General features: G+C 44.5%; 1 protein-coding gene across 9 annotated transcripts in view; it reads right to left on the bottom strand.

The window, feature by feature from the left end:
* fat1a (FAT atypical cadherin 1a) overlaps nucleotides 1-24,525 on the bottom strand; it is a 52,573-nt gene extending 28,048 nt beyond the window's left edge. For all 9 annotated transcript variants that reach the window (XR_001965296.2, XR_001965297.2, XR_001965298.2 and 6 more), the window contains exons 1-4: nucleotides 24,453-24,525; nucleotides 16,822-20,114; nucleotides 8,165-8,479; nucleotides 2,489-2,550 (exon numbers count right to left, since the gene is read on the bottom strand). Coding sequence is in view for 5 of the 9 variants with exons in the window: in XM_018735799.2 (XP_018591315.2) it covers nucleotides 2,489-2,550; nucleotides 8,165-8,479; nucleotides 16,822-20,086 (3,642 nt within the window). In the remaining 4 variants the exon portion in view is untranslated. The remainder of the gene's footprint in view (nucleotides 1-2,488; nucleotides 2,551-8,164; nucleotides 8,480-16,821; nucleotides 20,115-24,452) is intronic.
* Between the last annotated feature and the right edge of the window lie 1,137 nt (nucleotides 24,526-25,662).

Genomic DNA, 25,662 nt, shown 5'->3' with positions numbered 1-25,662 from the left:
CCCAGAGAGCAGGACCCGGTCCAACCCACTGCGCCACCGCGCCCCCTCGTATCTTGCATTTTTGCACTAATAGTAATTTTTGTAAATTTGTGATTTACACCTTGTGTTTTTCTTTCCTTATGTCCTTAGAATTTATGTCATAGGCTGCTGAGAGGATTCACAGAGTAAGAATTTCATTGTATGGTGTAACAAACGGTTTACTGTACACATGACAAACTCTTGAATCTTGAATTCTGAATGTCCTGCTGTGCTTTTGGGAACCACAGCAGCAGATAACATAGTGGTTAGAGCGGCTTTGGACTTAAAGGTTGCAGGTTTGAATCCAACCTCCAGCTATACTAATCTTGAGCAAGTTACTTACCCTAAATTGATAGGTAGCTTTATATTTTAAGTCGTTTTGGAGGAAAGCGTCATCTAAATTAATAATGTGAATGTAAAAAAAAATGCATATTTACTAACAGCTCTTCATGGAATTTTAATTTTCCTGCCCCTCATGATAATCAAGAGGGAATACTCTCAGTACTTGGTAAAAATTCTGATACCTACACAGAACAAGCATTAGTGACAATCTAGGGAAAGGGAGGCTTGTACACGCCTTGCATTTCTTTAAACCACAATGAGGTACTAGTTCCTGAACACTGAAAACACTCATAAAAGTAAACCGAAGAGAATTTTTTTGAAACCCTGTAAATGTTTTGCTAAAGTAAAACGGATGAAAATCAACAGCCTCCCTTCAGTATGTTTTTTTTTTTTTTAATATGGTAAATGTTGCTTAATTGTATAGACCATTAATAAGCACATGGGAGTTATTCAAATTAAAGTGCAGATGTTCTGAAAGCAGTTAGACAACTGTATTCGATCTGGTGCTGGCTCTTAATTTAGTGTAGCTTGTTTTCACATCTCCAAGGTTGTTAGGACAGTCTGTCTCTGCAAACTCTTAGGGACCAATGTCAAGTCCTGCACTACAACCTTCACACTGCAGCAGTCTGCACAGGCACATGTCAAACAGTCCAAAAAACACCACATTAACTGCAAGTAAATGCAAGATATACTGAGCAGGCTGGCAATCTGATATTCAGACTGGATTGGAGGTCAGAGGAAAGCAAAGTAAGGGGAGAACAGCCTGAAACCCAACTTCATCGTAAGAACTTCACAATGTATCAGTAAGTTCAGACAGAGTGGTTAAATAGCCTTGTCAGCTAGGGCTGAAGGGTTCTTTTGCGTTTCCTCCGCTGAGAGCCTTCAACATCATTGACCTCCATCCTGCCATTTTGACCAATGACAACCAAGAGAGAACCACCCCTCAACATGCCTTCTTAACAGGTCCATGGGCAACCCCTCCCACCTACCAGCAGGAGTCCTCCATCAGGGGCTGCCTGCCCTTAGAAACCCACAGCACTGCCCCTGCGCAAGGGTTCCTGCCCCAGGGGAGCCTTGGTCAATAGAAAGCTCCCAGCTGGACTCTGCCCTGCACTCACCAGTGTTTCAGAGTACTACAATCTCCATAGTAACCATAACAGAAATCCACTTCTACCCCATGTGGGTAGGAAACTGGGGCAAAAGTCACCAGCTCACAATTAACAGCCAGAAACTTATGCTTGACTCAGATGGAGTAGGAACCCAACCACTTAAAATTGGATACGTTTCCCATGCTGCAATTCTGTTCTGATCTAGCAGCTTTTTTTTTTTTAAAACATGTTTTTATGAACTTTGAACTCTTTTTGGGTGTGACTCCTGAAACCACCTGTCGTTGCACTGTTCACAGAACAGTTTCACACCCTTATCACTCACAGTTGCTCCTCTCCATGATTAAAGGTGTTGGCTTCCTCATAATCCTGTGACGATGCCGAGTTACTCATTTCAGGATCTAGGTGTCTGACTGCCAGCACCTGACCGATCTGTACTTTTTTTAAACCCCTTTTGTCCCCAGGGTGGACAAAAATTCTCCCAGTGTCTCTCATGTCAACTGTTTTTGAAGCAGACACAAAATAAATTGGAATGGAAAGAAATCATTTATAAACTGTGAAAATCACCATGAAGATCCTTTCCTTTGCCAGGCAGCACAAGCACCAATCCCCTTTTGACTATCACAGTTTGTGGATGAGATTAAACTCAATCAAGCAAAGTGCACAAAAAAAGTATTAACAACAAATACAGGCGGCTTGCACTAATACTGCAGTATTAACCACAATTCAACAGACCTGCAACTGTGTAATTATAAGGCACCACTGAGCTGCCACTGGCCATTTTGTACTCCGGCAGTGGCAAAACATCAGACTGAGACCTGCCTCCTCCAGCAGGACAGGAGTGGACAGAAAAAGCAGCAGTTTCCACACCGAGGCATTGCTGCCTGCCATTTTAAAGCAACTCTGCATGAACAACATTCTGCACTTGGGTTTGGATGTTTACATGATCAGCTGAAGCTCAGTTGGTGCACTGCTGGTGAAAACCCCATAACACAAGTATTTATTTTTAATTTCATGCTTACCTCCAGAATGTGCTCATCCTGCTGTTCTCGGTCCAGTTTTCTTGATGTTGTGGTGACCAGACCTGACAGGGAAATTTTAAAAAATTAAAATCTCTCCCAAAGAACTTAATCTATTTTTGGCCAAATTCCATTTGGAAAAGCACTAGCTCTCCATAGCAATTTATACAGTTAAGATGTAAGGCAGTGATTTGAAGCAGCTTATTAAATACAGTTTAAAATAAAGATTAGCATAAACCATGCAAAAAATGCTACAGCAAAAGCTATAATATGTGGGGTGTCAAGCCAAGTTTATTCATTTTAATGCAGAAGCAGGTCCTTGATTCCACCCTTTGAAGACCTCTCCATTTGCACCTTTATCTATTTGCATGAGAGGATTCTGTGAGTGGCAAAATGGGGGGGGGGGGGCACAGCTATACCTGGTCCCAAAGCAAGCAGTCCCACCAGGCTCACCTCAATCCATTTGGGCCCACCTGGCAGGTAGGCCCTGGAAGCAGCATAATCCAAGAGCAGAACCTCTTCCCCTCATCTTGCCAACAGCGCAAATCAAGTCATGACGCTTACACAAAAATATCCCAGCAGCCTGGAGCCAAGCCCAAATCAAACTAGAATCAAACTCAACAACAGGGAACAAAAACAAGAAAGAACAAAAACACTATCCAAACAAGCTGCAACCGAATTTAATTATAAGTGTAAATTTAAAAGCAGGCCTGTATTCTCACTCCCAGTTTAATGGCAGAGCAGGGCGGAACAAGCACTCCAGGGTAAACCGCGCAAGGGACGCTTAACGACTGCGCGGCGTCTGATTAGCATAAAAAGGGATTTCCGAAACCCAATCCCATCCATGGCACACATGCCCAGGACAGGAATAGCCAACCACAACTTACAGAACTGCAAAAATAGTGCAGCTGCTGGCCCTGGTACGAGGGAAGGGCTGCTGCTTGCTAAGCTTCATGTGCTGTTTTTAAAAGCTACGCAAAGGTATATGGACAGATTTCCTGCTACAGCTTAGGAAGACAAAAGAAGCATTGAACCTATGCATAGGAAGGATGCACTGTGTTTGGTGAGCAATAAATGAAAATGATCTGTTCCAAGAACACCCTCCATTCTCTACGTGTATCAACATTACTGCGGGACAGCAAACATTTTAGATAAAGTCAAAGCCACCCGTTCATCTCCAGATCCAGACACATCCTCACCCTGTTTAGTCATGGTCTGACTCAGAGTGCACAGCCCTTTGAAGAGGTCACTCTCGTCCTATCTCAGCACTTTCAACAAACTAAACTGGAGAGGCAGAAGCATGAAGGGTTAAACAACGAGCTAAAGGTGAGGACAGCTCTGCTGAAGGTTGAATGGGTCAGCCTCTTGGTGTAGTGCTAAACTTGCAGTAGTGTTTGTTTTTAAAAAGTGCTTCTCGGCATGCTTCCCACCCTCAGCATTAGAACCGTGTTGCAGGTGGGACAACAAATAGAACCCACATTTAATTAATGTGAGCCACTAGAGGGTTCAGTCACTACGGGACAAGCGCCTTTAGAAGTGCAGAAGAGGAGTCTGCTTGTACACTTGAGAAAACTACGCAACTGGAATTGTTTTAATGAAATATGCATTGCTAAAACTTCTAGAATCAGTAAATCATTAAGTCATGTTTTTATTAAATATTATTAAAGTACTCAAACTGGAAACAGATGGGTTCTCTAAAACAACTTCAGGACACAAAGTTTCAGAAAAATCCTATAGTTGCAGCAACATCCTTCAAAAATCCTGTTGTTGGGGATGGTGGATTGAAATATATAGAGGTAATTACTAAGAAAAAATTTTTTAAAATCACCAGTGGGTATTGCACAACCAACAGTACCAGAAATTTCCAGAACTTACATGGATGTTGTTTAACCAGTGACAGAGTCCAGCTGGCCACAGGGGTGCTGCAGTGGTATGCAGATGCAGCAAAGGTCGGGGGAAGATAGGTTGGATAACCTTGCCTACTTGCCAACAGCCAAATGAACTTAGCCTATGGATTCTCTTATTTCAATTCCACCTAGAATACATTCCCCCCTCCTTTTCCATCGCTTTTCAAGGAAACACCCTGAGGCCACAATTATCTCATAATGATGAGCATTTACTCACAGCTGCCTTCATCTGAATTGTACAGATATTTCCTTGCCCAAACCCCAGGATAACGAGTAAAGGCAGCCCAACCAGGAGCAACATGAAAAGACTTAAAAGGCAGGTTCCTCCAGGGAAAACCTTGTGGGAATTGTGCATGGTGCGCCACACGTCACATGCACCGCAGCTCACATCTACAGTGCCAGCAGCACCCCCCTTCTTACTGCTTCCGTCTGAACTAGGAGGGTGAGAGCCTACTTGTTACTCAAAGAGCAAAGTCCTGCTTACATTCCATATTGTTTTCTCCATAGACACACACAATCCCTACTGAAGAATGTTAAATGGGTTGAAATACACATTTCTCTGGAAGAAATGCTGGTCTGATTTCCTGTCATTTAGTTAGTTGTAAAGCAACATAACCAGCACAAAAATGAACTTCCACCTGCAAAAAGATGCACTCTTTGCACCACTTTTGGACTACTGCTGTTAAAATCACAACTCATTCCAACCCCAGTCCATTAACTGAAGGACAAATGAACACTTGGGGGAGGACACCAATCCAACATATTCTGAAATTAAAGGAAAATACAAAAAAAAACGTTCTGTGGAATGTTTTAGCAACAATAAGCAATGGCATAAAGAATTTTAAATTGCTTTTGGGAGAAAAGAAAAATTATCTGAGTTCCTGTGCCATCACACTGTGCAGGTTTCCAACACAGCAGGTGTGTAAGGACAAAGACAGATAAATATTGCCACACTGCAAACACTTTAAAGTATTCCCTAAACTGAGCAGTGGAGGAATTTTTCCCCTCCCTATGTGCCCTTTCACATCCGAAACTGGCCGCTCCATGCTCACAGGAAACGGCAGGAAGTTGTTGAAGGTAGTATCCATTTCCTATCTAGCCTTCCTTTTGAAAAGAAAAGCTGCCGACATCGTTTTGAACTGAGCGGGTGTTGTTGGAAACCGATAGGGCCATGTGGACGATTCGCTGCTCTGCCCTGCTGCCTGCGGGTGTTTTCTGGCTTTTTATGCAAGTCTGGGGATTAACCGTGCATGTGAACTTGACAGAGGAATCCATAGCCTCTAGAATTACCCACATACTCCTTTTCAATTTACCACAATGATTACCTCTCTGCCCCTGGCAGCATAAGAGGCAAAGGAAGGGGAAAGGGTGATGGGGGTGGGATTCAATCATTTCAGTCCATAAAATCACCCAAGTTTGCCTTTCCTTTAAATTTCAGCCACAGTTTGAAGCCTGCTTGCTAATAACCCCAAGCTACAGTGCAGTTTTATTTTTGCATAGCAAACCACATGGTGATTGCAGTAGTGAATATAAGAGTGGATGTGATTGGCATATCCCATAACAAAAGGTACATATCTCTCAATGAGAAATTTATTATATGTTGAGATCCAACTGGAACATAATCAAAAAAAAGGAAAAAACTTACAGAAGGTAACAAGAGATTTGGAAAAGTCCCTTGTCAGAATGTGAAAGTCTAAAACACAGACACACTTCAAAATGAAGAGTTAATGAACTCATTCTTAATTTCAGTTATAATTCACACGGAATATTGCTGATCTTTGGCTATCTTTAGAAACTATCCAATGATGGCCCTTTCCTAAGGTCTGCTGTAGCTCACTAAATTTAACCATGTGAACTATTCAGATGCAGTGTGGCTTTAAGCACTGGAAAAGTTCCAAATACGAGTTGGACGAGTCATTAGGGTCATAATTATCATCATCATCAGCACAGAGGCTTGCAAATGAGCCCTATCCAGTCCTAATAAGATTAACCTCCCATCATCAACAAGTGCATGTTTCGTGAAGAGTTGCGGTTGACTGTCCCAGAAGCTTTGGGTGTATAGCAGAGTACACCCTAGAAGGGAAACCAGTTCATCACAGAGTGGTCTTTCTCTCTGTCACACACTCAAACACATGAAAATCAATTCTTGTTGTTGTTAGGTGCCATCGAGCTGGTGTCGACTCACGGGGACTCTATGGATAGTTGTCCTGAAAAGTGTCTGGTCTTCCGCCAACTGGCCAAGACTACAGAAAGGAAATTAAGAGCCACCAATTCAGCTGTAAAACTGGAAACTGGAACACTCAGAGGAATCGCCCTCACAGAGTTACACATATAAACTCCACAAAGACTGAGCTGAATTCGAACCCACCTCCAAGTCCACAACCCAAGAACTGAGACACACTGTGCTACAAACTATGGCACCTTGCTGTACTGTACTTAGTATAATCCTCTTCTAAATCCACAGCACAGGAGCTCAAACATGCAAAAGTCCACACAGACTGAGTCATATTCACATCCACTTCATTCAATATAGCATAGTTTTCAAAAAATTACCAAATAAATCAAACTGTAATTGGGATCACATGACAAGTCTGCATCTATGGGGACCTGTGTATAGAAAAGAGAACCAGGGGGCTGGCTTCCAGTTGAGTTAGACACCAATGGCTGATCTAACAGCCGTGTTTGCTCAGCAGAAACAAACGAGCCTTTCATCACAGGGTTAGGCACAGAACAGACCCGGGACCACACCACAAAGCAGGCCTCGACTGTTAGGTGGGAGCATTCAGACTGAGCTTCTGAAGTTTTCAATAGGTGAGCACTGATGAAAGTCTCCTCTCACTAACACCAAACAGCAAAAAAAAGATGCTCACCTTTCCCATCTTAAGCAAACAGTTATCCTGAATTGAGCAAGAAAAAAAGCAAACAATATTGCATACATCAATATCACCATGAATGGGGCCATGAAGTCATTGGGCAACCCACAGTACACACCCACAGATCTGAGGAGGATCCTCTGCTAACGTCATGCACCCTCCCACAGGGGTATTCCAATATTCATGGGAAGAGATGCAGATCCCCCTCTGCATGCCCACGCCAACAGGGGCCACAAAGACTAAGCTTCATTAAGGAGTGTGTCTGCAGATTGAGTTAGTGCTTAATGCTGCCAGTGGGGAAGAATGCTTCCTGTCCTAGTTCTGTTTTTTTTTTTTTAAATTTTCATTGGACTGCTGCCAGCACCACTCTGGAGATCAACGCATGGTGGAGAAGGGACTGTTACTTGGTCTGAAAACGAACATTGTCTCATGCCACCAGAGACTGCCAGCATTTTGTTGATGCTTTGAAACGCGCATTCTGCAGTCCCACACAAGGACATTGCAGCAAAAGGACAGACACAGATCTACAGGCTTTTGGCCCAAACGCGAACAAAGCACATCCTGGGGGTATCTTGACAGTGGTATTCCATAGTCAATCTTCTCATCGTTTCATCACAACTCAAATCATCTGGGAAGCAAAGCATCTTTGATTTTTCAGAGAAAAATGTACTCCATTTTAACTTGAGTTGCTTCCACTAAACTCTACAAAGCAAGAGTTCCACTAAAAATTCAGGGTAACAGTTTTAAGGCTACCATGTATAGAGACTCTCCAAGTACTGGAAGTTTACCATGTGTCCTGACCATGTGTATTAAAAAGCAAAAAAAGAGAGGTGTGTGGTAGAAATTTAAAGGTTAAAGTATCTAAAATCTTAAAGAATACTCTCACAGGGGCATCTCACCTGTCTTGGAGTCAATGGTGAAAAAACCCTGAGGGTTCCCGCTAGTTATCTTGTATGAGAGCTTGTCACGGGAGGCAGCGTCAGGGTCCCAGGCCTCCACACGGATGATGGACACATCCTTGGGAGAGTTCTCCAAGACAGTGGGGTAATACACAGGCTCAGCGGTCTGTGGGGCATTGTCATTCACATCCTGCACCTGGATGTAGACTTCTATGAAGGAAGAGAGTGGCACCACACCCTGGTCTGTGGCATAGATTGTCAGCCAGTAGTGGGGGGTGGTTTCATGATCAAGAAGCTCCTGTGTTCGGATGACACCTGTGAAAGTGAGACAGAGAGACATAATCAGGGTTGCTCATTTCCACTTCTCTTTGCATTACATCACCTGATAGAGATGAAGGCTCTTGGAACCTAAGACAGCAAATGTCTGCCACTCAACAGTAACCATAGCCCAACAGTAGGGTATGGTAAGTACCACTAAGCCACAGTCATCTCTTCGCAACCATGTGGTTTTTAAGGTTGAGGAAGGTATGAAAGTGGCTTATCACTGCATTCTTCAGCACATCTTTAGACTGTAGGATGAAACCGAACATGGAGAGAACTTGAAAACTCCACACGTACTCAGATGGATTTGACCCCAGATCAGAAACCACAGGTCAGCATGCTGTGCCACTGTGTCACTCATAAACAAAAAGAACAACTAAAACATTTTAGAGGGAAAGTGCTGCGGAGTATAAATCAATACAGTAAAATACCATTTCGTTATTTGCTAAACAAGTCAACCTCCAAATCACAAGTCTGACCATAAAGAACTGGTCTCATCAAACTGATTACTTTGCTCATGAAGGTGGTAAATTGTGGATGTATTACGTCTGAGAAGAGCTGTTTTTTAGTGAGCACCACACATGGTGGAGGTGGAAAACCCCATCCCCTGTCAAACAGGGCTTTTGAGAGTGTCCTCGCATTGCCTTTCCTACATGAGCCTCTGCCTTTGTGCTTCCTCCAAGACTGCGACTCACGTATCTGGTTGGCTGCCTCCCCCCAAGGGGTCATTCACTCGATCCGTCTCCAACTCCTCATATTCTTGCTTTTTGTTTTCTTCCGACTTCTATCTCAACTGATCATTACTCTTCATATGCTCTTGGTAAGGCTAAGCAAGAAGTATCAAATATCGCAAAAATATAAAGACTGACATTTCCTACAGACCTTAAGTATTCTCAGATGGGTATAATATAGCCTTCACAGGTTCCTTGGCTCAGCTTAATTGTTACTAAAGTATCAGTATCAGCTGCATACAAGAACAGAAGAGAATGTCTTTCCTGCCCATGGGAAACCTAAGGTCTGGGTATGGACTACATTTGCACCCACTAGCAGTCTGCAGCAAAGACAAGGATGATGTACAACTGATTAACCACTGGCCAGCTAAACATGGGAACTGGTGACCTTGGGTTTGGATCAGGGCCAGACATATGACCAGGACATCTAGGGTTAAACTGAGACCTATGGCTTTCAACAAACCATAACCCAGGCTCTGTAAGAATGTTTAATATGGGAGGAGCACTATCACTGTGATATGTGGAAACTTTGATAGTAATCATACTTCTGCACCTTTGTGTTTCAGGGTGCCAATGCCAACACAATAAGGACAGGTGTCCTCATACTGTGCATCAAACAAAACACCACCTGATGGTGTCAAATAAAGACCATCAACCTTGTATGGTGACTTATTTAGCCAGTTGGTTCAGGGTCTGCTGAAGTGAACTCAAAAAGCAGCTTGATTTGATTAAACAGTTAAACTTGGGCTTAAACATACACAAGCTGGCTTCCAGTCCCTCAATGTGTGTTATAGAACAAGTGGAAAGTTGTGCTTCTAACTGGAGGGCACACACAACCTATTAGATAAGCTTATTTCTGGTCCTTTTCATTACTAAACCCAAGCACAGTGATATATATTCTCACACTTCAACACAACAAGCGAAGCAAAGAAGAAAAAAAAGAAAAGAAAAAAAAAACTTCCAAAACAAGTGTGGAAAATGCAGCCATTTCTCCTCAGCACACTGACTCCTATTGAATCATACTGAGGTTAATGACAGCATGAAGGATGGAAAATTAGCACAAGTATTGACATTTCTGACAAATATGTGATTCACTATGTAAGAGTAAGAAAATGTATTCAACATTCAAAGCACAATGCCCTTCAAACATAGTTCTTGCTGAATGCAGATTAAAGCCGCAAACAAATTATGATTTCAAAAAAGACTAGTGCTTGTCAGAAGAGGATTACAATTGCTACAACTTCTCCATCTGCACACAAACAGACAACAGAAAGTAAAACATCAAAACTAACGCAAACAGTCTTGCTAGCAAACACAAGCTTCAAATGGGTGGAGTAAGAACCTCATCTCTGTGAAACGTGCTTTAAAAGGGGCAACCACTTGATTGGGCTGGGGTGACAGGGGTTGCCGGACAGTTGTACCCTTTGTGGGTTAATTTACAGCCTGTTCAGAGGAGCAGAGAAGAGGCCACACAAGCCTGCTCTGGCTGCTCACTGGGCTGCTCACAGGCGCCTGGCCGAGCGAGCAGTCTGTTTGCTTTGAACCAGTCCCGCTAATTTGTTTCAACAGTCTCCACATTCCGTGGCCTTCCCCAGCCTCCTGCTTTGCACTTATATAAACTTTCTCATCAACCCCCCCCCCACCATCACCCCCAAATCCAGCCGCTGAAATGCTCCGAATTCCACCATGGCAGAGAACGCAGCAAATTTAGCTCCTGGAGCTCAGCGTTCTCATTGTACAGCTTAGTTTCCCCACAATGACCCCCAAGCTAAAGCACTTCTGCTCTTCAACTCTTTCCTCTGAACATTAGTTCAGCTTCAATTCTGAAGGCACTGGATAGGGTCTGAGGCTACACTAACAGATACAATATTTCCACATATTTCCCCCTGCCTACATTAAGTTAGCATCACCATTAAATGTAATTGTAAAAATTCAAGGCACACATGGAAATCAAATTGTGGCTTCTTGAATACAGCTGGAATTTGTGCTCACAGAATTGGGTCCTCAGGCGAGATAACTGCCTTTCCATATAAGGAATATAATCGAGTTGTAAAATGTTCATATCCTGTCACACCCTGGGTACAGTAAGGGTTTTGAAACACCAGCTTTATCAGTACACAAATATAAATCCTGGACACTATCTTCAAATTACTGCATGGCAATTTAGCAAACAAGATAAGTTTTTAAAAAGTGTTATCTAACAAGTGTCACAGGCTAGCAGCTACAACTTTGCGAGTCATCCAGTCTGGCAACAGACAAAAAGAAAGTCCACTTTGACCGTATGTTTTGTACACTGATACCATCAAAAGAAACTGAGCTACCTTCAAGTTGGCACAGACATGACTACATCAGGTCCAAAGTACCACTTTAATGGCTTAGTGACACACTGCCCTGTCACTGAATTCATACTGCAATCAGATCCTTATTTATAAAAAAAAAAAAAAAAAAAAAAAAACTTGTGACTGAAGCAGCATTACAGTGGTATTAAATCAATATGGATCAGGAAAGAAAGACAGATGCAAAATGCTTGAAGTAGCTCCAAAAATATTTCAGTTGGAGAGGAAAAAAAACACTAATGAATGAAAGTATTCATTAAAAAAATTCAATGAATGATGGGGTGCTGAAGGAGGATTGAAAGTGATGGGACGTAGCCCATTACTTCCAGTCCAAAAGAGCCATTGGGGCAAGTGTGGACCATTGCCATTGTCCCGTAACAGGATGTTATTTCAGGAGTTCGGTGTCCAGCATCCCATCTCTGTGCCAGAATCCACTGGCCCTTGGGGCTTCCACAAGCCCACCAAACCGGATGACATGACAACAGTGTGCCATCTCCCAATATCAGAACACAGAACCCCTCAAGTTACACCAAGTTTCCTCAAACTGTGGAAACCAAATACTCCTTTCACACAGTCTGGGATTCATCTAGCAATCACCTCTCACAGTCACCCAGGCTCGAATCCCACCTCTTTCTGCGGTACCCTTGACCCAGGTACTTACTCCCACAAAATGCTCAAATACACCCATTTGTATAAAAGGACAAATTTTAAGTTACTTTACAGAAAACAATTCTTTCTAACCAGTAACAAGCTTGCAACCAATGACAATGTGTTATCTGTCACAGGTTAATGGCAGGCGACAAAGTCTGCTTTTTTGTGCTAAGGCCTTTGGATTGGCTCCCCAGCAATTTGACAGCGATCAGGGGTCAAACAGCAGATGCAGCAGAAACACTGACCACCGTCTTTGAGGAAGAATGCTGGTGCTGTCCTCGGTGTGACCTCTGCTAGTCCCCAAGTGCAGTTTTACCGTTCAGTACTTCTGTATGAATGTTTTTTTTAAAGTAAGTTTCTAACCCGACTGTTTTAACACAAACTGCATTTTATAATGTTCACCTCAAGGGCTTTGTTCCACATCTCCTCTCTGAAGGTTCAGACAAGGCTGAATGAGCTCTGAGCTCTGGGAGCAAACAGAGTCCTGCCAGCATTAGTAGAGTGTGACCACAAGAACACCAGGATGTTGAGAGTCAGCTTTTAACCATTCAGTCAGCAAATATACAGGAGGAGAAGTTATTCCTGGTCATTATTATTTCTGAAAAAGTTATGGAATTATCATTGCTCTTTTTTGGGTGAATACATTCAGCGGTCATGATTGGGGTATTGAAACCGTAAGTTATAGCACCTAAATTGGTTTACAAGATTTTACTTGTTCAAGAACCATTTATGAGTTCAACCCCTTACTATGACCAGGTTATTCTCAAAGTGTTTAGAGGGCCTGGCGTTGAGGCTTCCAAATTCCCCAATTTGAAGTAAGACCTACTAGCAAACATTCAACACAATGGACAGAGACTAGAGGGACAGGCAGACGGCTGTTTGAGGAGTTCTGTAATTCCGAAATTACTTGGTAGCAGGGCAAGTAACCAGTTTTAACTGGGTAAGGCATACGTTTTCATTTAGCACCCTGCAATCAGCTTCGACTCTCTCCACATTCCTGGCCTGGGTCACCCAGGCAACCGTGCTCAGGCAAACACTATTTAGAGCTGTGCGTTCTTTGAGTGTGTTGAAGTCGCACTTCTGGCCCAAGCCTGTTGTATAGAAGTAAAGTGTGACAGGAGGGTGGGTGGGTGGACAGGGGGTACTTAGTTCACATTAATCTCTAAGGGATCTGGCATAGATATGCCGGATCTGTAGTCAGCCAAACCTGGTAAAACAATCCACTGGGAGCATTCTTCAGCTATCTGACGTGGCTAGAAAACAGGAAGAGCAGACTGAGGCCTCTAAAGAGGAGAACATCTCCAAGTCCTTGATGTTGTTTCTTCTGTCCACCTTCCAAAAATGCCACTTTTGAGATATGGGTTACCAAAAACCAGCTGCACAAAGGCATCACACACAGTTCACCTAGCACTTGGCTAAGATCATTCAGGAAATCCAAGGTTGATGAACTGAAACTTCAAGAGAAACTCACTTAAACATACCATGATCAAAAGTATTAGGTTCTGCTTCCCAGAGTACTGGTTGGTTAAGGGTTCAGATGCCAGGCTGATTGCTACTCACAGTATCCTTGGTTGTACATACACAAGCGACTTTCCTTCAGTAAATACCCGACTGCACAAAAAAGGCACAACATTACACTGTAAAACATGCAGAAGTGCAGCAGATAAGGACGAGTGCTAAAATAAATACTGTAATACAATAATGTCCTGGGGACGAGTTTCAATTACTTTCATTTTAGTTTTAATACACAATGAAAATACTGACTTTAATTAAAGACGAGGGATGGAGCATGGACAGAATTGGTCCTCTAAGACACTCATACGAGGCGCTGACTAAGCCAGCTTCTTAAATGAATTGCAAGGGAAAACGAGGTGCAGTTCAAACAGAAGACGGCTTTAATTGAACACAGAAGAAATCACACAATAGCCCTCACCCAGAAGGTAAAAGCTAGTGCTCTTTGAGCAAATGCAGCCCTAATTAATTACCTAATTTTTCCCCACACTGTATAATCAAATTTTCATGCACTGCGCCCATTCTGCTACAGCTCTGCTGCTAACAACCGAATTCTGCAAACTGCTCCAGCTGTATCCATCAAGATAGCAGCATACCTTGCCACTTCCGCATGCTCTCATGGTCAAAATTCGCCCAAAGACATCATGATGGAACACTACATGGCCTGAGTTCTTTGTGGCTTGCAAATAAAATCTCACCAGGTCTCCATATGCCCTTCTATCCCTTAACACATCTGTGATCTGCAGACAAAGGCAACTCGAACATCTCTATGTGCTTTACAGACCGTCCAGCTCAGACAATCAGATCTTGTTGATGGAGGAAAAAAGCTATGAAGGAAACCACAGCTATCCAATTTCAAAGCAACAAATGACTGCAATTTCTCTCTTAAAACTTTTAGTGGAAAACTATATTATAGGTATTAATTGACATTTAAAACAATCAAAACACATGGACACACTGAACACATGTGATGCGTTTGTTGCAAGAAAAAAAGGCAAATCAACAGGGGGACCCTGCTTTTCCTTTCTTCCTAAACCAAGAGGCAGGACTGGCTTCAAAGTATGCAGCCAATCTCAATCTCACATTCCTCACCGCCACCCCCCTACTTTAGAGGCCTCTAAAGGGCTGGAGGGAGAAAATAAAAGTTTATAAATAAAAAGGGCACATGCGGAAAGCGGCGGAGACAGAGCGCAGGGAAACCAAAACCCCTGCAGCTGTGTAGAGTCTTCCTTTCAATGGTGGGTCACACAGAGACATGAATAAATGTACAACCCTCCACATTTAAAACCCATACTTATCTCCCCCATGTGCTCTTGCCTGCAACAGGCACTGAACATGGGTGTGCCAACTACTTCTTTCTCCCCAAACTGCCTTGCAAAGAAGAAGCCAATCTTGCAGCCACATGTGGTAACCTCACACCTCCCCACAGCATCAGCCCTCCTTCCAATGCAACATACACCCTCATACAGCCCCACCCCCACCGTACTCCCAGGGGAGACACCGCCTTGGGCATATATGGTTTGCTACCAGCTCCGGCTGTGCTCAGAACAATAGGCTCCCCATGCAAGACAATCCTATCAGGCTCTGTTGAGATAAATAAGCAGCACAGGAGCTGGACAGGTGGGATGAGGATAGGCAAAGGAAGAGCAGCTAGAAACATCAACATTAAGGACATCATTTCAGCAACCCCTTGTATAAGATGTTCTTTTGTATGCTCACTTTAACATGGGCACTTCCACAGATCACACAGTAATAGGAATTCATGCAACGTGCACTTCACATCTGATGTCCACAGCAAATGTTTTTCATAACTGGAAGCAATTACAAACATCAATCAGCCAGTTTTCGCATCAACCTAAGAGACTCTTTTACACCCAAAGCAAGTTCAGAAGTAGTCTCAGGTTCAAGCTGAAAACCTAGTTAAAGCTGAAATAAAAACTGTCAGTTCTTTAATACCACTCCTAGGGCACAGTAGTTTACATTTTCTTCCATTTTTGAACAAAAGAAAGAGGAATCAATAGTCAAACACCACTCTAATAAGGCATTAAACGCAATGGCTGTAGGCCTGGATTTGCACAATAACCAACAGATGGGTGGAAAGGAGAGCGCTGGGAGACGAAGAGTCTGCGTCACGGTACGTTTACCAGCACAGAATAGGGAGATTTCCTGACCCGCTGTTGCACTCCCCAACCCACTCATTTACACGTCTTACCAACTGAAACAACTTTCACATTCACCAAAAGAAAGTGACTGCATTCAATTTTAAAAAAATACAGATGTAGCCCATATTTATTTATTTTTATTTATTTAAAGTTACTGGAGTCTGAACTGAAGGCACTGACAATTTGGGCTTCCACAAAATGTGTACATGTGAAGTGCTAACACTTTATGCTTTCCCAGTCTCCCTGACATGTGTGGACAGTGCATTTTGTATATAGAAGCAGAAAGCTGACACTGTTCCCTGGGCCACAGAAAGTCAAGAATGAGGCTGTCACATTCCTGACAAAAAGACCAAAATACTCTGTGGATCCAAAACCATCTGAATAACATTACTTATTGTCAGCACGTGGCACAGGTGGCCCAGTGGATCTAAACAACAGAAAAGCATCTAGAAACATCTACTTCTATCAGTGATGTGGCTCCAGACTTTTCATGCCAACTCAACAGAATGTTTCAAACTGGGGGATAAAAGGATAAATATGCAAAATATCTTAACACCTCAAGTAACAAAAAACAATAATCTGCCTCACAGTGAATTAATCATAATAATTAGATATCGAGAACAGGCAAAAAAAAAAATCCCATCACCCCATATTCCTCTGGCTTCCTAAGCAACCCATCTGGAATGTCTTGAGTCTCAAAGAGAGCTGGCCCATCTGCCACAGCTATCAATAGTCTTCCTCTCCAGAAAAGCAGAGGACTCAACTCTGAGTCCTACAGTTCAAAGACGTTAAACAGTGGGACAGTAGTACTGGCTTCCACCCTTTTGCTTGGTCATACCAGCAAAGATGTAAATCCATACACATGTACACAACCATACATACATTTTTAATTATACATAACAGTCCTTATTGTGATACATCTGATAGGATAGCTTTGGACTTACCAGTGCCTTCATCAATGATGAACACTCCAAGGCCTGATCCATCACGAATGGAGTATCTGATTTCCCCATCTCTCCCCTTGTCTTCATCTTGTGCTGTCACTTTCATAACTGAGGTGCCAATAGCAGCATCTTCCTTGACGGTGCCCTTATCCACGAAGGAGGGGAACGAGGGGCGATGCAGGTTCTCGTTGACGTCTACTATGTCAACCTCAATGTGGCACGTAGAGGACAGGGACACAGGCTTTCCTTTGTCCTTAGCTCGTGCTGTGAGGTTGTACACCTGCTTCTTCTCATAATCCAGGTTTTTCACAATGCGCACTGCTCCACTCAATTTGTCCACTTCAAAGTTTCCGTCTCCGCTGTCAACCAGACTGTAGCGCAGCTGGCCGGACTGGCCCACATCGGGGTCATAGGCTTCTAGCCACAGCACCACAGTACCGATTGGGAGATCTTCCCGTACTTTCACCTGGTAACTCGACGGAATGAACTTTGGAGGGTTGTCATTGACATCCTCCAGAACTACTTTCAGGATCACTGTAGATATCAACTGTGGTTCATTGGTGGCTTGATCTTGGGCAGCTACTTTCAAAATATAAACAGGATGCACCTCACGGTCCAGAGGACTTTTCACTGTCACTACGCCAGTCCTCTCATGAATAGCAAACTGACTGGTATCGGCCACCAGTGAGTATCGGACTTCCCCATTGACACCGAGATCTTTATCTGTAGCCTCAACTTGAATAATCTCTGTACCAATCACTGTGTTTTCACTTATTTCTGCAGAGTAACTGCCCTGCAAGAATAGTGGGCTGTTGTCATTTGCGTCCAAGATGTTGACATCCAGGAGACGTGATGAGGACTTCTGAGGTATCCCGAGATCATAAACTGTTACATTTAGCGTGTAATGATCTGCTGCTTCTCTGTCTAGTGGAGAGTATACCTGAAGCCAACCTGTATCCATGTCAACAATAAACCGGCTCTCAGCATTCCCTCCAGAAATCACATACACAAGTTTTCCATTGAAGCCACTATCTGCATCTGAGGCAGTGAGGAGTGCAACTCTGGCCCCTACAGGGAGGTCTTCCCTGACCTCAATAAATGTGGGAAACGACTCAGAGAACTGTGGTGCGTAGCGGTTAATCGTATGAATATCCACAAAGTTATCCTCTGGCTCCACGTGACTGTGGATCTTAGTGCCCTGGAGAAGCTTCTCTGCCAACATGGCAGCAACCCCTGTGTCTATGCATTTCAGCTGGATGGGCTTATGGGCTGTTACCACACTGATGTTCACAGTCATGGGTGCAGTAACATGTTCACCATCAGTCGCAGTGATCTGTAAACTATAAAAGGACACTTTCGCCCCTTCGCCCTCGTTTAATGACTGCTTCAATGACAGCACTCCTGAATTTGGATTTAGGTCAAAAAGGCCCAGGTTGTTCCCAGCTTTTATTTCATATCGAACCAACTGTAATTCATCTGCATCAATGGCAGACACCGTCGTTATCTGCGCACCAACAGCATGGTCCCTTGGCACAGTAACCTGGCAGTCTATATTTTCAAACAGGGGCTTGTTGTCGTTCAGGTTGTTCAGCGTGATTGTGACCGGAATCTCAACTTCGCGGCGGAATGGAGACCCCCAGTCCGATGCCCTAACTCTTAAATTGTAAATCCTGGGCATCAACTCATAATCCAAGTCTTCTGAAGTACTAATGACACCAGTGAAGTAGTCTATGGCAAAAGGTTGTGGGTTCACATTGGCAATGCTGTAAGTGACGTAGCCATTTTCCCCATCATCGAGGTCACTGGCACTCACTGTTAGCACACTGGATCCTACTGGCATGTGCTCATCAACGCTGGCCTCATACGAGGTTTGCTGAAAGTCAGGGGAATTGTTATTCATGTCAATCACATCAATCACAACCTTAGCGGCTGCTTTACTGTCGCTGGTAACGACTTCCAGTTCATATTTAGGGGCATAGTCTGCGTGAATTGGCCCAGTGGTGGTAATTAGTCCCGTATCTGGATTTAAGGCAAACCGGTTTTTCTCCATCTTATATTTGAATACATACTTCAGCTGGGGGTAGCTTGGGACAGCTTTCACCATTATTACAGGTGTGTGGACTGGGGCAAATTCACTAAGGCTCACTTTGTAAACACTCTTCTCAAATTTAGGGGGACCAGCTTTAAACTTTGGAGATGTGACATGAACCACTTTAACAGCAGAGAATAAAGGAGGGTTTCCTTTATCTTTAGCCTGCAATGTAAGGTTGTATCCATAAGGCTGGCTGTCCCAGTCCACATCCTTTACTGCTTTTATCCTATACTCCTTGCTGCCAGGACTGGTCCTCATAGCCTTGAACTGCTGAAGTGGGTCACCTGCCACAACACTCAGTGATGCAATTTCCCCATTTGGTCCCTGGTCATCGTCTTCCACTGTTACCATGGCGTATGTGGGGTCCCCATCACTGTCTGAGGGGGTGAGAGTGACAGCGGTGATGACAGGAGCATGCTCATTGGCCGGCTCCACTCGCACAGTGAGCCGCGCGGTGCTGCTGAAACCGCTACTCCCATAGAGCTTCATGCCACGGTCTACTGCCAACACCTCTAGCTCGTACAGCCGGGTCTCTGAGTGGTCCAAGCGACCCGTGAGCGTCACCACTCCACTGGTAGGATGCACCGCAAACATGTCCGTCCACTCCCTGAAGCTGTAGTAGTATTCGCCATTAGTGCCCACATCGGCATCTGTCGCAGTAACCCTGGCCACACTGGACCTTATGGCAGTATTCTCTGGCAGGGACACGCTGTACGAGGTGGGCGAGAACAGGGGCCTGAGATCATTGGTGTCCAGCACCTGAACTCTAACTCTCGTGCGGACTTCAGCATTAGTGGTCCGTTCAAACGCCTTGACCGTTAGAAGGTAGTGGTCTTTTACTTCCCTGTTTAAAATAGCTGTGCTGCCTCCTTTGGTCCTGATGCGCAAGAAGCTGAAGTCTCCCACTACATGGTCCTCGGCTTTAAAGAGGTTCTCTGTGTCACCGGATGCTATCTTGTACCGCACTTCCCAAGCTGGGTCCAAGACATAAATGCCCATTTTCACCGGGCTTTCCAGGTAAGTCTTGGCAGCGGAGTTCTCATATATGGTGGCATTGTAGGTTGAATGTGTGAATCGCATGGTTTGTGTCCGTTCCGCCTCCTCATGGCTCCGCACACAGCTGGAGACAAACAGCAGCAGAGCCAAGAGCAGCGACGTCAGGCGATTCCCCATGGCGGCACGATGCGCTTCAATGAAACACCTACACCACAGCAAAAGAGAGGAGAGAAAATGTGTTAGTGCAAAGGACAGAGAAAGAGCCTGATGATAAACATACCCACGTAAATAAATCTCAACTGAAAGTCTCAATCTGAAATTTTTGGTATTTTCCCCTTTTTTGTAAATTAAAAAAAATTAAAGTAAACTTTGAAGACATGCATTACTGACATCAGGAAATTTTCAGTAATCAGCATTTTCCACCTAACACATGTATGTGGAACAACAAAAAAGTGGACCAGACTTAACAACTGAGCCATGGACAGTTCATCGAATAGGTGGCAGATTTCATTGACGGTGAAGGGGGTTGGACACAATTTCTTATTTACGCCAAGTTTCACTGAGCTCGTTCTTCAGAGCGCACATGAAAAGTGAGGCTGAACACTGTGAACTGACTGGAGCAAGCGCAACCGGCAGAAAGACGACACCACACTTGGACACTGCTTCTGTTTCTATGTCCCAGCAAGAAAAAAAATTGCAAACAAGAACTATGCAAATGTTTATGAAGAACAACTCACAACTCCTCCACCCAAAGAAAAATCTTACATTTCCAGAGCAGAGAAAAAAGTATTAGGCTTAGGGATTTAAGGAATATACCTGAAAGGCAGAGAAACTTAAAAACTGCTTCATGTTCATCCAAGGGTCAAGGAAAAGACACTTCAAAGTAAAGATGCACAGATTTATAAATCCCTTTTATCACACTTAAATTACATATCTCCTACATTCTTTGATCTGCTATGCATTATGCAAACTGCCTGAGCAGACATTAGAGCAAAGGTAAGGCTTGTAAAGACCGGACGATAGGACGCCAGTCTTCCAGTCCTTACGAGTGACTCACAATGCGATGCAAGGCGTGAGAATCTGTGAGGCTGGAGACACTGCTTTTTTTCAGCCACTCAGACAGTATCTTTATTTAATTGGGGTAAATTCTGTGGCATGCAGGAATCGGAGCTCGCTGCCGAATTTCCACCCGGGAGCTTGAGTAATGGAAGGCCATGACTGCGAGACTTTTTCCAAAACAGAGAGCGGACCCACAAGCATGTTTGCGAAATACATCAACAGCCCAGTTTACTCAACTCCAGCAAGCACAAAACTCTTCCAACCACTGTGAGATGAATTAACAAGTGAATAAAGAGTGATGCTCAAACTCCAAGACCAAATGTTTTGAAGGCAGAGGCCTAGCGGTTACAGACACATGGATCCAGGTTCAAATCCGACCTCCTGCTCTACTACTACTGATCAAGGTACTTACCATAAATCAATACAGTAAAAATTGCCCAGCTGTACAAACAGAAAAATCATTATTAGAATATTAAAAATCATACTTAGAATCCAAGTAGCTTAGTGTACAAAACTAAGACTGTAGTTCTCTTCCGAGAAAAGTGTCAGAATAATAAATAATTACAATTTTAATAATTCAGTGCTGCGGAATTTGCAGATGAAGCAATAATTAATTTTTCCAAATATCGACTTTTTTTCCGAGATGTCAAAGAAACGGGCTATTCGTTTAACAGTAGACATTCGTTCGAAAGCTTTGAATGTGTTGTTGTAATAATTGTACACGTCCCCTTTCTGCGTCCAGTAAATGTTTATTATTTTAAGCGTTCGTTAATGTAATAATTGCTACAAAAACGTTAAAGTTACAAAAACACGCAAAATACTGAGACTGACTGGATGTGGATACGACTAATTTTTTTTCCGGAAAATAAAAATAACAAAATTGTTTTTAGGCTTGCAAACTAAACACATGATCATGACAACAACAAAACTTAAACGAACAAAAGTTAAAAGACAATAAAACTCGTAACTCTGCATCATTCACAGTCATTGTGCCTTCCAGCAGAACAAAAAAAAAAAAAAACCTTTTCTTATGCAAACACATACTGTTACTGTGAGGTATTTGTCACCTTAGGGCAGGAATTCAGTACAGGAAAAAATGGTTTGATAGCGCGGTTAAAAAAAAAAAAAACAGACACAGAAGTGTCCAGAAACTGTTCCGTTTTTCCACCGATTGGAATACTAGTACGTAACGCGCAAACTTAGCAGGTATGAAAACGAAAAGCTGAGGGAAAAGTGCGTCTTTCAAACTTGACTTCGCATCGAGACCGTCGTAAAAGTGTTGTTTTATGTGGAAAAAAGGCGCTTTTCGGTGCAATGTGAATGTGTGGCGGTGCGTGTGCTGTGCGCGCGCGCCAGAGAGAGAGAGCCCCCCCTCGCGCCGCTCTCCATTCGCCTCACGTACTCGCTCGCTTCTGTCAGATGAAAAGGATGTAAAAACTGCCCAAAACAACAAGAACTAAACCCGACAAACGCAACCGGCTGGAATGTGCCCCCGCTGGGATCGCAAAAGCCCCAGTAAGACCACGGAGTCGCCGCACTTTGCCCACAACTTGGCCAACTTCGTCCCGGGACTTCCCCCCCCCACAGGGGAAACTACAAAAGCTCAACGGCAATGCATGATCCTGGACAAAAAGAAAACTTTACTACTCTCTCTGGAGGAAAATCTATCAAAGGACTGGAAAACGTCTCTGTATCTTAAACGCGAAAACCGCTACGTTTTCCTGCAGGTTTACATACCGTTTTCCGCCTAAAGTGCCAGATTTGCGCCGTTTTCATCAAGTCGCGACCGCTCCCGACGCGGCATGGTCACTCGGAACAGCACTCTCCCCGTCTCCTCCTGCGTCGTGCTACGTCTCCACCGTCCAGCTCCCCGTGGAGCGCCCCCTCGTATCCCTCCGCGCTCCGCTCGGCCGGACCTACTTACAGAGCCTTCGCTTCTCCCTCCTTCTCATCATTCTCTCTCGTGCTTTCTGTCGCTCTCTTTCAGGTCCGCACTTAGAGTGCTCCGAGGCACGCTGAATTCGTAGAACAAAACTAAAGCAGCAAAATTATTGTCAAATATTCATACCCCCTTGGCAGCAGTAACGATGTGAACCTGTAACCGGAAGTTTGTTGGTTCGAGTCCCGGTTCTGCTGCGGTACCTTTGTTCGAGGTATACACCCCTAAATGCGCCAGTAAAAAAAATGCCCAGCTGCACGAAACCGTCAAACACCAGTCAGTCGCTTGGGATTAAGGCGTCAGGACCGTAACATGAGTTAAAATGGTGTATTTCTTGCTGACAGCCGTGGAAGCAGCAGTAAATATTACCTGATTTCTCCTAGTCCTTTTTGTTACACTGATACAGTGTTGTTTTGTTCCTTGCTTGCAATTAAATCCCAAATATACCATATGGTGACAGTGTGCACAGAGTTTTAACACGCACCGGCGTTACCTCTGGAGTCACACTCTCGCAACTTAGTCCAGGACTCAGTCGGCACATCTAGGATATGAACAGATCGTCCCTATAATCCATGAAATAATAAACCTTTATTAGCAGGTGAGCAGTGAGCATTTTTTTTTTCCTCTGACAAAAATCCGCGCGGCCACCTTTTGCTGAGATCTGTCCACAGGAAAGGAAAGAAGAGAGAAAACAGATGTTCCCCAAACTGATGATGCGGAGAGGATTTCGGACCCTTTAAAAAACGTGCTCGTCGCCTCGTGTCATACACATATTTGTCATCCACACCGTGTCCACGGTGCTGCGGGAGCACAGTCACTTTGACCCACGAGCCGGTACCGCCTGTCCGCGGTTCCCGCAGCCTTTCTTAGTTTCCCCCGTTGCGGGGCATCGACACCTGGAGCAGAGCGCGTGATGCCCGTAGCCTAGTAGGGGGTGATTCGGTGGCGCCGCTCCCGAACTTCCCGCAGCTCCCTCCGCACAGCAGCCCGCAGTGCGCGCGCCTCCTTCACGCGCACGGTCCGGCACTACAATACAGTACAGTGCAGTGCAGTACAGTACAGCAGAGAAAGAGTATATTGAAACAAACACGCTGCGACCACGCGAGTTGCCGCTGCGCTTTCCCACGTTCCGGCGGTGCGGCCAGTCCCGTGCCCAGGTGGCGCTGTCTCCCCGGCTTTTCCGCGGCTCCTCGTCTCGCCTTCCGAAACACTCCTGAATCTCCACTCGCGAATTTAATTAGGAAACGCGCACTCTGCTCGCGAAGCGCTCCGGTACACGCAGGGATCGGAACCCACCAGCGCGAGACAGAGACACCCCCCATTTAAATAACCGTTTCCATAAATGTGCGCACGCGGCACTTCATCGCCGCTGCTGCCGTTCAAACTCTGGCCGCCGCACACGGCTGCACACACGAGAAACGCGCGTTTGACAGTTTTAACGTGTGTTCGTCCGCAGCTCGTCTCGTGCCAACCCACCGCACACGCGCCACACGCCACGCGCTCCCCGCTCCCTGGAAGTCCACGCACCTCCAACTCCCCACTCACCACGCGGGCTGCAGACAAGTTGGAGCAGTTCACGCGTGTCCACGACAGCGCTGGCACGTCGCGCGCGCCAGCATCTCGCGCCACTGGTAAAGATATATATATATAATATGTATATAGTAGCGTCCCCCGACGGAGCTATATCAATAAATAAATAATAATAATTTAAGAAAAGTACAAATTCCGAGAGAGAAGTCGCAGAGAGGGTGGAATCCAGGCGCCGGAGTCGCGCTTCGGCCACATCGTAGCGATCGGCGGCGGCGGCGCGTGGGAATCCAGCGGCTGCGCCGTGCGCGCGCTCTCTCTACGCTGCGCTCTCGCCTTCGCCGGGATGCCTGGGCTTCGGGGGCTGCGACGTCATCGCTGTCCAGCTCCATCTGCCCCCCCACCCCCACCCCCACCACTGTGATACCCTGAACCACGACGCAGCGCGAGGGAGCTCTGTCAGTTTACGACTCATCACCCCTCGCAGGGTGTATTTTTATCTAATTTTGTTTCAGCTAATCTTCCCTGCATTGATGTGTCTCGATGTAGCTTCATATATATAAACATTGATCACCGACTGTAACAAAACTTAACAGATTGCTTCCGTGGGCTCTATAAATCCTATCGGAAATGATACAGTGTAACCCACAGTCAGAATATATAGGGCTCGATGTACAGATCACAATGTATAACACAGATCCTGCGGTGTTAGATAGGGAGTATAGGATAAACACTATATGATGTGTAGAGTAGGACATAAAGGATATATAATGTAAGATATATGCTGTAGGTTATATACAGTAGCAATATGTAGAGCAGGATGTAATCAAGTGTAGGATATCCACAAGCTTAAAGGTGCAAAATATTCCTGAAATAACGACAGGCTGTGATCTGTATTCATGTATGCGCACATGCATATATTATGCACAGCAGAATTAAAAAGAAATTAAAAGAATATTCCCATAATGGGGTAGTGTGATGCTCTGTCTGCTTCTCGTTTATAGGTTACTTATTAAAATTATTTCCGCCGTAAGGTGTTACGTGGAAGGTGGGATGCTCCTTTATTTTAGCCTGTGGAAGGGCCCGATCCAGCACAGTGAGCATTTGATTGGGGTTGTTCATAAACGTTTCACCGGGTTCCGCTCGTGTGGTCGTGACTCCTGGATCCTGCTGGGACTTTGCTGTTCCTTCGGCGTTCCTTTGCCGGACTCCAGCTCCGGCTCATCCG

This window comes from Scleropages formosus, chromosome 16 (assembly GCF_900964775.1).
Source record: "Scleropages formosus chromosome 16, fSclFor1.1, whole genome shotgun sequence".
NCBI lineage: Eukaryota > Metazoa > Chordata > Actinopteri > Osteoglossiformes > Osteoglossidae > Scleropages > Scleropages formosus.
This window is presented reverse-complemented; position numbering and strand designations above follow the sequence as displayed.